The sequence below is a fragment of the Mauremys reevesii genome, linkage group 13, assembly GCF_016161935.1.
Source record: "Mauremys reevesii isolate NIE-2019 linkage group 13, ASM1616193v1, whole genome shotgun sequence".
Taxonomy (NCBI): Eukaryota; Metazoa; Chordata; order Testudines; family Geoemydidae; genus Mauremys; species Mauremys reevesii.
Genome location: NC_052635.1, coordinates 5,162,253 through 5,178,971, shown reverse-complemented (window position 1 = coordinate 5,178,971; position 16,719 = coordinate 5,162,253). Strand labels below are relative to the sequence as shown.

General features: G+C 58.3%; 1 protein-coding gene across 2 annotated transcripts; it reads left to right on the top strand.

The window, feature by feature from the left end:
• Nucleotides 1-3,471: 3,471 nt before the first annotated feature.
• Nucleotides 3,472-15,645, top strand: RABGGTA (Rab geranylgeranyltransferase subunit alpha). Of its 2 annotated transcripts, none has more exons than XM_039497218.1 (17): nucleotides 3,472-3,695; nucleotides 4,528-4,595; nucleotides 4,992-5,102; nucleotides 6,070-6,194; nucleotides 6,558-6,745; nucleotides 7,556-7,753; nucleotides 8,722-8,805; nucleotides 12,452-12,534; nucleotides 12,605-12,706; nucleotides 12,873-12,978; nucleotides 13,059-13,110; nucleotides 13,903-13,991; nucleotides 14,106-14,194; nucleotides 14,293-14,409; nucleotides 14,803-14,916; nucleotides 15,131-15,218; nucleotides 15,410-15,645. In XM_039497218.1, the coding sequence occupies exons 2-17, from the start codon at nucleotides 4,593-4,595 to the stop codon at nucleotides 15,556-15,558; spliced, it is 1,698 nt and encodes a 565-aa protein (XP_039353152.1). In that variant the 5' UTR covers nucleotides 3,472-3,695; nucleotides 4,528-4,592; the 3' UTR covers nucleotides 15,559-15,645. The 2 variants fall into 2 exon arrangements, with proteins under 2 accessions (XP_039353152.1, XP_039353153.1); XM_039497219.1 differs by lacking the exon at nucleotides 3,472-3,695 and adding an exon at nucleotides 3,822-3,925.
• Nucleotides 15,646-16,719: the final 1,074 nt, after the last annotated feature.

Genomic DNA, 16,719 nt, shown 5'->3' with positions numbered 1-16,719 from the left:
GGCGTAGTTTTCATCTTGGGTGGCCCGCTCCTAATTATCTTAAAGCATGTACTTTAGTCTCTGTAATTATCTGTTATAACTCTGTAGCTTTTTATGAAGGCAGGAGTAAAATAAAAGTAGCTGCGATCGTTCCACAGTTAACTCAAACTGAAAATTTACATCATTTAAATCAGGTTTCAGAGTAGCAGCCGTGTTAGTTCAGATCCAAAAAAAAGGAGAGTGGTAATGGAGCTTAGAAATCAAATTTATTTAAGCAGAGTTGAGAGTGAGAAAGCTATGGAACACACAGAATGGACAATGGAACACACAGATTGTGTGTGTCCATCCATTCTAGCTATCAAGCTGCTCAAAGCTCTTAAAATAAAATTAAAGTTATTAAGGGGTCCTGTTTTTTCCTGTTTTTCATTTAAATCAGACTCCTAATCTTAATTTTTGCTTAATAAATAAGTCCATAAGGAAACTCTGTTGGGAAACTGCTACAGTTTACTTAGAAAGTCCACTTCTCCTAGATAGGTCCTAAGGATCCGATCTGCCTGAATCCTGGCTGCTCTTTCTTTCTTTGATCTGCAGAGCGACTGATGCTTTTCAGACATCAGTTGTGGGTACAGGAGGGTTTCATTGCATCTTCTTTCTTGGCCCCAGCTACTGTTCTCCCTTCTTGTTGCATTGATAGTGGGTGGGTGTGTCTCGCCTTTTGTTTTTTAATCATATATGCTAGGGACAGTCTTGTCCTCTCCTCTCCTGATGTCAGTGTAGATGCAGGCAGTGCAAAATGTACTACAGTCATATAGTATCTCAAATGCAAAGCTGCATTTCTCTGATGTGAGGTTTGAAGAACAATGTGGAACTAGCTATTTTATGGGATGTCAAGATTTAATTCCTGTAGAAACAGAACTGATGATAGGAAAGCAGGGAGAGGTTTGTGTTTTGGTGGAGGGTGTGTGTCTGTGTGTGTGTACAGCTTAAATTGGTTAAAAACCCTAAATTTCAGTACTCGGTGTTTCAAAAATGTTAGACTGCCAACCTGTGTCGTAGAGATGTCTTTTGTTAAAAAAAAAATGAATAAAGCTACTTTAAGGGAAATTACTGCTTTGTCCAACCCCGAAGAGCTATGAGATCTTTGCTCACCAATTCTCATCAAACTTGTATATGTCATGCCTTTTTGGTGGCTTTAGTATCACGATCTATTATAAATAAAGTGCATTTCATTGATTGATTTTAAAATGAAATTAGTAATTGGAAAAAATGGCCAGTATTTTTTTTAGACCTATGACAATTATAAACTACTGTATCTGTCATTAACTTTCTAGAATCTAAAGAATATCTAAGTATAATCTAAAGTTCTCCTGTGAAATGCCGGCTGTGCAAACCCTTCCGTGGCTGGATCATTCTTGTTTTGATTTTAAGTACAAATAAATATGTATAACAAATTTAAAAGTATGTAATTAGTAATTTGATATGTCAGGTGGGGCCTTTTATGATGTGTTCGCTCCCCCTGATGTTAGAACCTGGCTATGCCACTGGCTGTGGGCTTGGGCCAGGGATGAGGGGTGCAGGAGGGGGGGCTCCAGGCTGGGGGTTGGGGTGCGGGCTCTGGGGGGGGGCTGGGGATGGGGGGTTGGGGATGGAGGAGGGGCCCAGGTGTTGGGGCTGTGGGGTGGAGGGAGTTTGGGTGCAGTAGGGGGCTCTGGGCTGGGGTAGGGAGTTGGGGTGCGGGAAGGGTGAGGGCTCCAGCTGGGGATGCGGGCTCTGGGGTGAGGCCAGGGATGAGGGGTTTGGGGTGCAGGAGGGTTGCTGGATTAGGGGGTGCTGGGCTGGGGCAGGGGGTTGGGGTGCGGGAAGGGTGAGGGCTCCAGCTGGGGATGCGGGCACCGGGGTGGGGCCAGGGATGAGGGGTTTGGGGTGCAGGAGGGTTGCTGGATTAGGGGGTGCTGGGCTGGGGCAGGGGGTTGGGGTGCGGGAAGGGTGAGGGCTCCAGCTGGGGATGCGGGCTCCGGGGTGGGGCCAGGGATGAGGGGTTTGGGGTGCAGAAGGGGGCTATGACCTGGGGCAGGGGGTTGGGCTGTGAGAGGGGATTTGGGGTCCCAGTGATGCTTACTGCAGCTCCCGGAAGTGGCTGCCAGGTCCCTGCAGCACCTAGGCACATGGGCAGCCAGAGAGGCTCCGCATGCTGCCCGCAGGTACCGCCCCCACAGCTCCCATTGGTCACGGTTCCTGGCCAATGGGAGCTGTGGAGCCAGCCCTCGGGGCCAGGGCAGAATATGGAGCCTCCCTGGCTGGCAGGAGCTGACAGCCACTTCCGGGAGCCACAAGGAGCTACTGCAGGCAGGGAGCCTGCCTTAGCCCTGGGCCCCCTTCAGAGCCGCCAGGGTCCCTTTTCGACCAGGCGTTCCAGTCGAAAACCAGCTGTCTGGCAACCCCAGCCTCATCGTGCACATGCAGGAGCCACCCCCGCTCCCGGCACAGCGCCCCCTGGGTCCGAACGGAGAGGTGGGGCAGGGATGGGACCCCTTGGCACAGCACCCTCCGTGGCCAGGCCGAGAGGTGGGACAGGGCTGGGACCCCTTGGCACAGCACCCCACCAGGGCCCACCCCCTGGTCCGAGGGCCTGGCTTATCACCCCTGTGCCCTGCGTGGAGCTGGTTCACACTGTGTCGGGCTCAAATGGGCCCAGGTCCGTGTCCCCGCAGGGCAGACACACCGGGGCCGTCCATCGACTGGCAGATCCCTGCTCCAGCGCCGAGCCCTGCAGGGACCCACAGCCACGCCCCGTGCCCTGGGGGCACCCCCCAATGACTCAGCTCTGACATCACCCAGCCCTTACTGCACAGCCTGTGCAAAGCTAATGTGTCACATCTACACACCTGCCTGGGCCCAACACTGACTGTGAGTGGGGAGTTGGCATTCCCTGGGGCAGATGGGGAGGAACCCAGCTGTAAGAAGATACTGGGGAATGCTGGGCTGGTGCCAACTGGCCAGGCTTCCCGGCCTTGTCTGACTCACGATTCCCCTCCTGGCTGGGACGCCAACACCCACCGAAAGCAGCAATTAGGGTGCGTTTGGCCTGAACACTCAGCTTGGCTCAGAGTGACAGGGCCGGGCAGGGAGCAGAACCCAGGAGCCCAACCCACCAGGTCCCACTCCCCTCCCCTCCCCTCCCCTCCGCAAGTTGGCTTAGAACCCAGGAGTCCTGGCTCTCAGCCCTTTGCTCTAACCACTAGTCCCCACTCCCCTCCCAGAACTGGGGATGGAACCCAGGAGTTCTGGCTCTCAGCCCTTTGCTCTAACCACTAGTCCCCACTCCCCTCCCAGAACTGGGGATGGAACCCAGGAGTCCTGGGCCCTGGTTTCACCCACCCACCGACTAGATCCCATGAAAGTTTTGAAACATTCCCCCCACCACCACCATTTAGTCCAACCCTGCCCCTTTAAGAGCGAAGCAGCCCCTTTAAGAATGGGGACACTCTCTCCCGCTTGGCGGGCTGTTCTCTATGCTCTGTGCAGGGAAGGAGAGGGATGGTAGAGTCCCAGCTGGCTCTCCCCTCTCTGTGCGCGGTGGTTGGTATTGCCCGCAGGAGTCCTGCGTTGCAGCCCGCTGGGCGGTTCCATCTCACTCCTGCCTCCCGCCCGCGCTTTGGTATTGCCCCCGGGGGGCCTCTGAGTGCAGCCCGTCCGGCCCCTGTGGCCCTCCGCAGGTTGGTATTGCCGCATTGGGAGCCCGGCCAGTTTCCCCGGGAGAGACCATTCCATACCCTGGGCGGGGGGAGGCCTCGGAATCCGGATCAAGGGGGGATGCCTCCGGGTTCAGCGCGCCTGGGGCGGGGCTAAGCAGGCAGGCGCGGGCAGGAGGAGGGGGGCATGCAATGGCCTGGCCCAGTGGCTACTCCGACTCAGTCCCAGAATGCACCTGGGGGCATGATCTGAGGTTGGCATGAGTGGCAGTGTGACCCCACTGGGCCCCAGGACGCCTGGGTCCTTGTGCACGCAATCCTGGACACCTGGGACCCTCCTCGTGCAAGCAGCCCCAGGGGCCCCCAGACGCCTGGGTCCCTCCTCGTGCAAGCAGCCCTAGGGGCCCTCAGACGCCTGGGTCCTTGTGCACGCAATCCTGGACACCTGGGACCCTCCTCATGCAAGCAGCCCCAGGGGCCCCCAGATGCCTGGGTCCCTCCTCGTGCAAGCAGCCCCAGGGGCCCTCAGACGCCTGAGTCCTTGTGCACGCAGTCCTGGACGCCCGGGTCCCTCCTTGTGCAAGCAGCCCCAGGGGTCCCCCGGACACCTGCGTCCTCTTGCACGCAATCCTGGACACCTGGGTCCCTCCTCGTGCAAGCAGCCCCAGGGGCCCTCGGACACCTGAGTCCTTGTGCACGCAGTCCCAGACGCCTGGGTCCCTCCTCGTGCAAGCAGCCTTGTCCTTGTGCACGCAGCCCTGGAGGCCTGGGTTCCCTGAGCCTGCAATGGGCACCACAGGGCTGGCTCAGTGCTGGATCGGGCCCCTCCCCAACAATCACCTGTTCTCTCCTTTAGATCCAGTAGGTTCAAAGTCTGGACCCTGATTTCTCATCTCTGGGCCCCCCCACGGCTGAGTCACCATGGTGAGTGTGGTCCTGTCGGCTACCCCAGCCCCCACCCATTGCCCCCTCAGGGTGATCTGAGCCCCCCCACTCCCCAGTAACTGCCCTGGGGTAACCGGACTTCTCCTTGTACACACAACCCCAGGGACACTGCATGCCTGGGTTCCCGGCCCCATGCCCAATAGAGGGGCAGTCCCTAGCGACCTCCCAGGGGATTACTGTTACCCCCCAAGGGTGTCCCTGCCCCCTAGAACTGCCCCACGGGATCTGGTTTCCATATTCAGGGTTGGGGGTGCAGTCGCATTGCCCCGACACCTGCCCTTGCTCAATCCCATAATGCACCTGGGTGGGAAGCATGGTATGAAGGTCTGGGGCAGCAACCACCCCTCCCCATTTACACAGCCCCCTCCCCCCCAGCATGGCCGTCTGAAGGTGAAGACGACAGAGGAGCAGGCCGAGGCCAAGCGCCTGGAGCGGGAGAAGAAGCTACGTCAATACGTAGCCGCCACAACAGCCATCTTTGAGAAGGTGAGATGGGCTGGAGGCAGGTGGGGGGAGCAGGCTTCCTGCTGACCTATCACCCCTGACCCTTGCGCTCAGCATGGCTTCCTGGCGTGCAGTATGACCTTTATGCTTGGCCACTACACATTGACCTTTGACCCCATGGCCTTTCCCTCGCTCTGCGTGGTCAGGCTGTGCTGTAACCTTTGACCCCTGACTTTACACTATGCCTTGTGTGGATTGGCTGCGCATTGATCCTTGAACCCTGGCCTTCCCCATCATGGTGATTGGGGAGCATGCTGACCTTTGAACCTTGACCTTTCTTCCAATGGGTGCCCCCTTAGCCTGGATCCCTCCTGGTCAGAGTGACCTTTGACCTCACACCCCCCCAAACCAGAGAGGAAGATATCTCTGTCCTTTGATGTTGGCCCCCTGATGTTTGTCACCCTAGAACTCTTCCCCTCTGAGTCATGAGTAGTTAAGGTGCAAACTTTGATCTCTGACCTCTCCCCGCAGTTGGAGATGGTTGGATGAGTGTGTGACCCTTGGGCCCTGGCCGTTCCCCTCTGGGCAGAAGCAGTTGGGTGTTTGGTGGCCTTTGACCTGTATCTAGGATGACCTTTGACCCTCCTGTAATCCCATTGGGTGACTGGAGGCAGCTGAGGTTGAAAAATTGGGTCAATGGTAACCCTTGACTTTCTTCTGGCTCGTGAGTGGTCATGACACGTTATGCCCTTTGGCTCATGGCCTTTGACCCTTGATCAGAAGCAGATGTGGTCAGGGGACTTTTGACCACTGCCCGTTGGTCAAATGTTGGCATGGGCAGGTAGAGTAGTTGCCCTTTGCCCCCTGACCTCTGATATTTCACCCCACTGAGGGAGGGACATTGATGTGAATGGTGACCCCTGACCTCTTGATCCTTTGCTGGGTGAGATAGGGTGGCTCCGGGTGGGGGTAGCATGACCTTTGACCCTCTGACCTTTCCCCTCCCCAGAGGAAGACAGGGCAGCTGGACAAAGAGGCACTGGAGCTGACCAATCAGATCTTGGGGGTCAACCCCGACTTCGCCACCCTTTGGAACTTCCGCCGGGAGATCATCCTCTGCCTGGAGCGGGAGGGGTGAGAGGGGTCTGGAGGGGCAGGGGAGGGGAGTCTAGGGGGAGAGGGCCAAAGGGGCAAGGAAGGAAGGTATGGAGGGGGAGGGATGGGGAGCTGGGGAAGGGGGGTATAGAGGATGAGGGGTAGAGCGGGGGCCTGAAGGTGAGGAAAGTAGTTCAGGGGGTCGCAGGGAACCTGGAAGATGGGGAGCCTTGGGGTCCATATAGGATTGACTGTGGTTTGGTGGAGTCACTGGCTCTGACCCCCCAGTGGCAGGTCCCCGGTGGGGTCAGTTTGATATTGGGTGGATCCTCAGCTCTGACCCCCACCCCCAGTGGCAGATCCCCAGGGGAGTCCCCGGCTCTGACCCACCCCTCGTGGCAGGTCTTCAGAAGAGATGCAGTCGCTGTGCCGCGGGGAGCTCTCATTCCTGGAGTCCTGCCTGCGGGTGAACCCCAAGTCGTATGGGACATGGCACCACCGCTGCTGGGTGATGGAGCACGTCCCCCACCCTGACTGGGCCCGTGAGCTGGAGCTGTGCGCCAAGTTCCTGGAGATCGACGAGCGCAACTGTGAGCTGGGCCCCGGACCCCCAACCCCAGATCCCCATCAAATGCTCTCACCCCCAATCCCCCCACCCCCCCCAAAAAAAACCCTTACCTCTGACCCTGGATCCTCCAGATGCCCCCGACATCTGACCCCAGATCCATCCAGGATTCCACCAACCTCTGACCCAAGGTCCACCCCCAAACTCCTGACATCTGACCCCAGGTCCACTCCAAAACCGCCATACCTCTGACCCCGGGTCCATCTCTGACCTCTGACCCCAGATCCCACCAAAACCTCCAGATCTCTGACCCCAAATCCTCCTGAACCCCTGACCTCTGACCCCAGATCCATCCCTGGACCACCCCTGCCCTGACCCCAGATCAACCCCAACCCCACTAGCCTGACCCTTGATCCACTCCGGCCTTTGATCCCAGATCCACCCCCTGAAAACCCTCAGACCTCTGACCCCAGATCCACCTCTGAACCTCACTATCCTGACCTCTAACCCTGGATCCACTCCTGAACCTTCCCTTCCCTGACCTCTGACCCCAGATCCACCCACATACCCTCTGACCCCAGATCCAATCCCAACCCCTGACCCCAGATCAATCCCAAAACCCTGTTGCCTTTACCTCTAACCCCGGATCCACCCTGAACCCCCAGAATCCCGCTGCCCTGACCGCTGACCTCTATCCCCACCTGTGACCCCCAAGCCCTGGCGTCCCCCCAGCTCACACCCGCAGGTGCTGGGGTGGCGTGGGGGCATGGGCAGCGGGGGGTGGGGGCAGTGGGGATCCCACTCTCTGACCTCCTGCTCTCTGGTGCTCCCGCAGTTCACTGCTGGGATTACCGGCGCTTTGTGGTGCAGCGCGCCCAGGTGTCGGCGGCGGACGAGCTGCACTTCACCGACCGCCTCATCACCCGCAACTTCTCCAACTACTCGTCCTGGCACTACCGCAGCTGCCTGCTACCCCGGCTTCACCCCGACCCCCAGCAGCAGGGCCGCCCCACCGAGGCCGTGCTGCTCAAAGGTCAGGGCGGGGGCTGGGAGCCAGGACACCTGGGTTCTCTCCCTGGCTCGGGGAGGGGAGGGGAGTCTAGTGGTTGGGGGCGGGGCTGGGAGCCAGAACTCCTGGGTTCTCTCCCTGGCTCTGGGAGGGGAGTGGGGCTAGTGGGTAGAGTGAGCAGGCTGGGAGCCAGGACTCCTGTGTTCTCTCCCTGGCTCGGGGAGGGGAGGGGAGGGGAGTCTAGTGGTTGGGGGCGGGGCTGGGAGCCAGAACTCCTGGGTTCTCTCCCTGGCTCTGGGAGGGGAGTGGGGCTAGTGGGTAGAGTGAGCAGGCTTGGAGCCAGGACTCCTGGGTTCTCTCCCTGGCTCGGGGAGGGGAGGGGAGGGGAGTCTAGTGGTTGGGGGTGGGGCTGGGAGCCAGAACTCCTGGGTTCTCTCCCTGGCTCTGGGAGGGGAGTGGGGCTAGTGGGTAGAGTGAGCAGGCTGGGAGCCAGGACTCCTGGGTTCCTTGCCAGCCAGTGGCCCAGCCCAGGGGTGGAGTCATTCCTGGCGAAGGGCCCCACCTGCTTGGAGAGATCCCTGAGCCTCTGCCCTGCTCTGAACTTGGCAGAGATGCCGTTCCTGGAAGCTTGACCCTGTTGGGACATCGCTGACAGGTTCTGCATGCCAGAGGAGGCACTGGCCCCACCCGGCTCCCTGCTGGCCTTGGCACGAGTTCCCCAGCCGAGCGCCGCCGGCCTCAGAGACCGGGATGGCACCTGGGAACCTGCCCTGGGGTGACTGTGCCTCAGACAGCTCATGGGGAGGGCCAGGAGAGCGTCCTGGGGCTGGATCGGGGCCAGCAACCCCTAGAGAGGACAGGCCCCGTGTCCCATTCCCTGCCCCCCGAGCTAGCCAGTCCCTGCCCTGGGCCCAGATCGGGGCCGGCGCCCCCTAGAGGAGAAAGGCCCCGAGCCTCGTCCCCCACCTTGCTTTCTTCTCTTGCCCTGCCAGAGCTGGAGCTGGTGCAAAACGCTTTCTTCACCGACCCCAACGACCAGAGCGCCTGGTTCTACCATCGCTGGCTGCTGGGCAGAGGTAGGCGCCGCCCTGCTGGCCATGTGCCAGAACGGTACCCAAGTACTGGAGGGGGCAGGGACTCATCCTGTAATACTCAGGCACTCTTGGGCGAGCCAAGGAGAGATTCCATCGGGAGTATCATCCGGGGCACCTGGCTGTAGAGACCAACTCTGGACTATACTCCATTGGTACCCAAGTACTGTGAGCAACAATAGCAGTCTGGGGTACCTCACACTGTGGGCACAGCCCCCAGCTACGCACCAGTGGTGGCCAGTTACTGCGTGCTGAAGGGTAATGCTCCCCTGGAGTATTGTCCAGTGGTGCCTGAGTATTCTTTTGCTCTAGGTTTCTGCCTGCAGTATGATTGCATGATATCTGAGTACTGCATGGGGCAAGGAAGCCGTATCCCTTAAGGTATGGGCCAGCAGTACACAATTACTGTTTAGCGAGGAGAGAGTATTGTCTGATGATAGATCCACTAGGCTGTTCTCAGGATGATACTGGAGTATACTGTGCTGTGGGTATACACATCCTATTGTTACCCAGGTACTGGGTGCATTGGAGTAATAGCACCCGGGGCCATAGTACAGCAGTACTCAATTAGTTGGTAATACTGGGTTACAATCGGCTAATACCCAAGTATTGTATGGCGTAAGGAAATATCCTTGTGAAGGGTAGACCGCTGATACCCAAGTACTGCTCAATGAGGGAGAATTGTCCCTTGGGAACTGAGTACTTGGGAGACCCCTCCCTGGAGCATAGTGCAGTGGTATCCAGGTACAGTAACTCCTCACTTAAAGTCGTCCCGGTTAACGTCTCGTTGTTCTGTTGCTGATCAGTTAGAGAACATGCTCGTTTAAAGTTGTGCAGTGCTCCCTTATAACCTTGTTTGGCAGCCGCCTGCTTTGTCCACTGCTTAAGAACATAAGAACGGCCGTTCTGGGTCAGACCAAAGGTCCATCTAGCCCAGTATCCTGTCTACTGACAGTGGCCAATGCCAAGTGCCCCAGAGGGAGTGAACCTAACAGGCAATGATCAAGTGATCTCTCTCCTGCCATCCATCTCCACCCTCTGCAAACAGAGGCTAGGGACACCATTCCTTACCCAGCCTGGCTAACAGCCATTAATGGACTTAACCTCCATGAATTTATCCAGTTCTCTTTTAAACCCTGTTATAGTCCAAGCCTTCCCAACCTCCTCAGGCAAGGAGTTCCACAGGTTGACTGTGCGCTGTGTGAAGAAGAACTTCCTTTTATTTGTTTTAAACCTGCTGCCCATTAATTTCATCTGGTGGCCCCTAGTTCCTATATTATGGGAACAAGTAAATAACTTTTCCTTATTCACTTTCTCCACATCACTCATGATTTTATATACCTCTATCGTATCCCCCCTTAGTCTTCTCTTTTCCAAGCTGAAGAGTCCTAGCCTCTTTTTAATCTCTTCTCATATAGGACCTGTTCCAAATCCCTAATCATTTTAGTTGCCCTTCTCTGAACCTTTTCTAGTGCTAGAATATCTTTTTTGAGATGAGGAGACCACATCTGTACACAGTATTCGAGATGTGGGCGTACCATGGATTTATATAAGGGCAAGAAGATATTCTCTGTCTTATTCTCTATCCCCTTTTTAATGATTCCTAACATCCTGTTTGCTTTTTTGACCGCCTCTGCACACTGCGTGGACGTCTTCAGAGAACTATCCACGATGACTCCAAGATCTTTTTCCTGATTCGTTGTAGCTAAATTAGCTCCCATCATATTGTATGTATAGTTGGTTATTTTTTCCAATGTGCATTATTTTACATTTGTCCACATTAAATTCCATTTGCCATTTTGTTGCCCAATCACTTAGTTTTGTGAGATCATTTTGAAGTTCTTCACAGTCTGCTTTGGTCTTAACTATCTTGAGCAGTCTAGTATCATCTGCAAACTTTGCCACCTCACTTTTTACCCCTTTCTGACTGACCCTTGGGGAACACCACTAGTTACCTCTCTCCATTCTGAAAATTTACCGTTTATTCCGACCCTTTGTTCCCTGTCTTTTAACCAATTCTCAATCCAGGAAAGGGCTTTTCCTCTTATCCCCTGACAGCTTAGTTTACGTAAGAGCCTTTGGTGAGGGACCTTGTCAAAGGCTTTCTGGAAATCTAAGTACACTACGTCCACTGGATCCCCCTTGTCCACATGTTTGTTGACCCCTTCAAAAAACTCTAATAGGCCTGGTCTGCACTGGGGGGATCGATCTAAGATATGCAACTTCAGCTACGAGAATAGCGTATACATATATATATATAATGTCTTTTGTCTGGCAAAAAAAATGTCCCTGGAACCTAACCCCCCCCCTCATTTACATTAATTCTTATGGGGAAATTGGATTCGCTTAACATCATTTCGCTTACAGTCGCCTTTTTCAGGAACAGAACTACAACGTTATGCGAGGAGTTACTGTATAGTAGAGAGTTACTACATAGTCCAGGGCTGGTATGCTGCATTGATACCCCAGTACTGCGTGCAGAACTGTAATACCAGCCTGGGGGATAATGCAGCTCTTACACAAATATTGTATGAAATCTGCTGTGTCCCCAGAGTTCAGTGAGATACCTGAGTCCTATGCAGTATTGCCCTAGAGTATAGGTGAGTGTTCGCTGTGATGTATTTGAATACTGCTTGGTACGGCAGGGCTGCTTCCTCCAAACGGCCCCTTAATGTTATCTGAGTATTGTGTGGTACTGGCTTTACTCAAGTGCTGAGTAAAATTGCTCCAGGGTTTCCTCTAGTGATACTCAAGTACTGCATGATCCACGGAAATGTCTCCTGGTGGTACCTGAGTACTGTTTAGTACTGGCGAGGAACATCACTGCAGGGTGTTGTCCGTTTGACCCAAGTGCTGTGTGATGCATGTAGATTCTTCCCCCAAAGTACACCATGATGGTACCCGAGTAACCCTATAGCACTGGTGACATTGTAACAGTGAGTTACTCCAGGGCATTGTGCAATGATACTGGAGTATTATATGAGTCTTTGAGATCTCCCCTGAGCATACCCTAACAGTGCCCCACTGCCCCTATAGCACGGAGGATACTCATGTTCTCAAAAAGAACAGGAGTACTTGTGGCACCGTAGAGACTAACATTTATTTGAGCATAAGCTTTCGTGGGCTACAGCCCACTTCATCGGATGCATGCAGTGGAAAATACAGTAGGAAGATAGATAGATAGATACACACAGAGAACATGAAACAATGGGTGTTACCAGACACACTCTAACGAGAGTGATCAATTAAGGTGAGTTATTACCAGCAGGAGAGAGAAGAACTTTTTGTAGTGGTGATCAAAATGGTCCATTTGCAGCAGTTGAGAAGAAGTTGTGAGGAACAGTGGGGGGCGGGGGGAATAAATTCTCAGGAACGTTATTGCAGGGATTGGCCAATGGTACTAGAGTCCTACGCAAAGCATAGAGCTGTCTCCCCCAGGCAGCACCTGAGTACTGCTGCTACTCGAAGCACTGAGTAACGTTACTCCAGGACAAGATCCAGTGATACCACGTGATGCATGGGGATCCCCCCACCCAAGCATACACTGAAGGTACCTGAGTACCGCACAGCACTGAGAAATGTTACTCCAGGACTTGGTCCCATGACACTGACCCCGCCTCTCTCCCCGCAGCCGAGCCGGAGCCGACTATCCTGTGTGTCTACGTGAGCCGAGAGGACTCCTCGCTGGCGGTGACTTTCTCCCAGCCCGTGGTGGTGAGTACCCGCGAGCCGGGGTGGAGGGAGGCAGTGCTGAGCCGGGGCTCACGAGTGTCTCCTCCGGCAGGTGACACCAGGATCCTGCGACCTGCTGCTCTTCGCAGACGAGGCCCCCCTGGCAGTGAATTGGCGCACACCTGACAGGAGAAACCGCCCCGGCCTCATGTGGGTATCGTCCCAGACGCCTGGGTTCTCGCCCACTCGGGGAGAGGAATGGAATCTAGTGGGTTAGAGTGGGAGGGTGGTGGGGGCTGGGAGCCAGGACTCCTGGGTTCTCTGGGAGGGGAGTGAGGTCTACTGGCTAGAACCTTTTTCCTTGACCACCCCAACCCCAGCTGTGCGACCTGCCGGCCTCGGCCCTCAACGAGCACTGGCCCCAGCACACCTTCCGGGTGCACTGGGTGGGTGGGGAGTCCCAGAAGGAGTGCGTCCTCTTCAAAGGTAACCAGACACACACACACCCCCCAACACCCCCAAAAATCCTCCCCCCACCCCCCTGACACTCTGCCTCTGCCCTCCAGGCCGCAGTGACGGCTGGTGCCGGGACTCCGTCACCGAGGAGCAGGTGTTCAGGTAGGGGACCCCGCCCCCCACCTTCGGTCATCTGCCTCAGAGGCCCCAGCCCCTGGAGGAAAGTCCTGCCTACTCCCCCAGAAGCTCCACTCCTTGCAAAGTAGCCCCTTTCCCTAGTGTGCATGGTCTAGACAGGCCACGCCCCCTCAGAATGGCCCCGCCCCCAGTCTGTCCAAGTAGCCCCGCCCCCAGTGTGTTCCAGACAGGCTCCGCCCCTAAAGAGCAGCTCTGTCGCTTTCCATTTGAGACTAGCACCGCCTCTCAGATAAACCACACCTCCTGATTGTGTGTAGGTGGATAGGCTCCGCCTCCTGGGGGTTGCCACCCCCCCCTTTAAGTCCATGTTTCACACTAGGCCCCATCCCTTGAATATTTTTAATAAAACACACACACCCTCTGTGTGTAGTCAGGGCTAGCTCCGCACCCCCATTTCTGTGCAGCGCAGCCCCCCCCCTGCGTAGTCAGAGCTAGCTCCACCCCCCCATTTCAGTGCAGCGCGGCCCCCCCCCAGTGTGTAGTCAGAGCTAGCTCCACCCCCCCATTTCCGTGCAGCGCAGCCCCCCCCATGCGTAGTCAGAGCTAGCTCCACCCCCATTTCAGTGCAGCGCAGCCCCCCCCGGCGTAGTCAGAGCTAGCTCCACCCCCCCATTTCAGTGCAGCGCAGCCCCCCCCCATGCGTAGTCAGAGCTAGCTGCACCCCCCCATTTGAGTGCAGCGCAGCCCCCCGCATGGGCCCCGGCCCCACCCATCTCAAGTGCTGGCCAGCCCCCTAACCTCCCCCCTCCCACCCAGGTGCGAGCTCTCTGTGGAGAAGTCGACTGTGCTGCAGTCAGAACTGGAGTCCTGTAAGGAGCTGCAGGCCCTGGAGCCGGAGAACAAGTGTAGGTACCTCCCGGACGCCTGGGTTCTCTCCCGGCTCTGGGAGGAGAGCGGGGTCTGGTGGTTAAAGCGCGGGGGGCTGGGTGCCAGGACTCCTGGGTTCTCTCTCTCCGCAGGGTGTCTCCTCACCATCATCCTCCTCATGCGGGCTCTGGACCCGCTGGTGTATGAACGCGAAACCCTCAGCTACTTCGACACCCTGAAGGTGAGGGGCGGGGGGGGCGGGGAAGGGGGATCTTAGGGGGGAGGGGGGCTCGGAGCTGCACTTCCCAGCCCCCCCACCCCGTCTCTCCGCCCCCCCAGGCCGCTGACCCCATGCGCTCGGCCTATCTGGACGACCTGCGCAGCAGATTCCTGGTGGAGAACAGCATCCTGCGGATGGAGTATGCCGAGGCCAGGGTGGTGGACCTGTCCGGCCGGGTACGGGCCGGGGGCGGGGCCAGGGGAACAAAGCACAGGGACAGGCAGGGGGTGGAACTAGAGGATTGATGGAGGGGTGAGCACCAATGAGTGAGGCCAAATGGGAAATGGGCGGGACTAGAGGGGGCAGAGGGCGTGGCTAATACAAGAAGGGAGGCAGGAGGTGAAGCTAGGGGAGGAGCAGGGGACAGGGGTGGAGCTAAGAGAACAGGGCGTGGCCAGAAAGGCAGGGGGCGGAGCCAGGAGGCTGAATGTGTAGGCGGGGACAGCAGGGATGGAGCCAATGAAAAGTGGGTGGAGCCAGGTGAGGTGGAGGAATAGAGGGCGGGGCCAAGTAGGTGGGTGGGGCTAAGGAGCAAAGACCTCCTCCCTCCAGCTCTCTCTGCCCCCCAGGGCCTGACCGTCCTCTGCCACCTGGAGCAGCTGCCGCTCGTCACCCACCTGAACCTGGCGGGGAACCGGCTGTGCCGTCTCCCTCCTGCCCTGGCCATGCTGCGCTGCCTTGAGGTGAGAGATCCTGGAGAGGGGAGGGACCCAGGCATCCGGGCACCCAACCCCCTCCCCTGCTCTAACCACTAGCCCCACCCCCGGAGCGGGGAGGGCCCCAGCCCCCCCTCCCTGGTTTCACCGCTAGGCCCCACCACCACCCAGGAGCAGGTGGAGGGACCCAGGTGTCCGGGCCTGGGGCGGGAGGCGTGTCACTGATTCTCTCTGTCCCCAGGTGCTGGAGCTGGATGGGAACCAGATCGAGACCCTGGAGGGGCTGCCCCCCCTCCCCCGCCTGGAGGAGCTCTCAGCCTGCAGCAACCGTATCCTCCAGCCCCCCCGCATGGGGCAGGGAGCCCCTCACGGGTGGCGGGGGAAGGGCAGTGGGGGAGGGGAGAAAGTAGAGGGGGTGGAGGAGGGGCAGAGGAGGGCTGGGATGGGGGGAGCTCTGGGGGCTTGGGCCCCTCTAGCCATTGCACCCTCCTTGACTCCGCTGCTCCTCACCGACCCCCAGGCATCCAGCGACCTTCTGACCTGCGACCTTTGGCCTCCTTCCCCAAGCTCCGCCTCCTGGCCCTGCGGGGGAACCCCCTGGGTGACCTCCCCGATGCCCAATCAGAGCTGGCCGCGCTGCTGCCCCGCATGGAGATCGCCCTCGCCTGATTGGCCGGGAGTGGCTGGCCCCGCCCCCTTCCCTCCCCCACCTGCCAATAATTTATTGGACCTGGGAAATAAAAGGTTAAAAACGTCCTGGTGTGAATTGAGTCAGTGGGTGCCCCTCACTCCTGACCCGCAGCCCCCCGCCGTCCATCGCCCCCCGCAGCTCTGACGGTGCCCCTCCCGACCCACAGCCCCTGCTGGTCCGGCCCTGCCCCCCGCATGCCCTGCCAGTGCCCCTCACTCCCGACCCACAGCCCCCCCGTCCATCACCCCTCCTGACCAGCAGCCCCCCTGTTCCCCATCCTCCAGCTCTGCCAGTGCCCCTCCCGACCCGCAGCCCCTGCTAGTCCAGCCCTGCCCCCGCATGCCCTGCCAGTGCCCCTCACTCCTGACCCGCAGCCCCGTCCATCGCCCCGCAGCTCTGCGGTGCCCCTCCCGACCCACAGCCCCTGCTAGTCCAGCCCTGCCCCGCATGCCCTGCCAGTGCCCCTCACTCCCCACCCACAGCCCCGGCCATCACCCCTCCTGACCAGCAGCCCCGTTCCCCATCCTCCAGCTCTGCCGGTGCCCCTCCCGCCCGCAGCCCCTGCTAGTCCAGCCCTGCCCCCCACGCCCTGCCAGTGCCCCTCACTCCCGATCCACAGACCCCGTCCGCCATCCCCACAGCTCTGCCGGTGCCCCTCCTGACCCACAGCCCCTGCTCGTCCAGCCCTGCCCCCGCATGCCCTGCCAGTGCCCCTCACTCCCGATCCACAGCCCCCGTCCATCACCCCGCAGATATGCTGGTGCCCTCCCGACCCACAGCCCCTGCTAGTCCAGCCCTGCCCCCCGCATGCCCTGCCAGTGCCCCTCACTCCCCACCCACAGCCCCCCCGGCCATCGCCCCCCGCAGCTCTGCCGGTGCCCTCCCGACCCACAGCCCTGCTAGTCCAGCCTTGCCCCCGCAGCTCTGCCGGTGCCCTCACTCCCCACCCACAGTCCCCGTCCATCACCCCTCCTGACCAGCAGCCCCCCTGTTCCCCATCCTCCAGCTCTGCCAGTGCCCCTCCCGACCCGCAGCCCCTGCTAGTCCCGCCCCGCCCCCACGCCCTGCCAGTGCCCCTCACTCCCGATCCACAGCCCCGTCCATCGCCCCACAGCTCTGCCGGTGCCCCTCCCGACCCA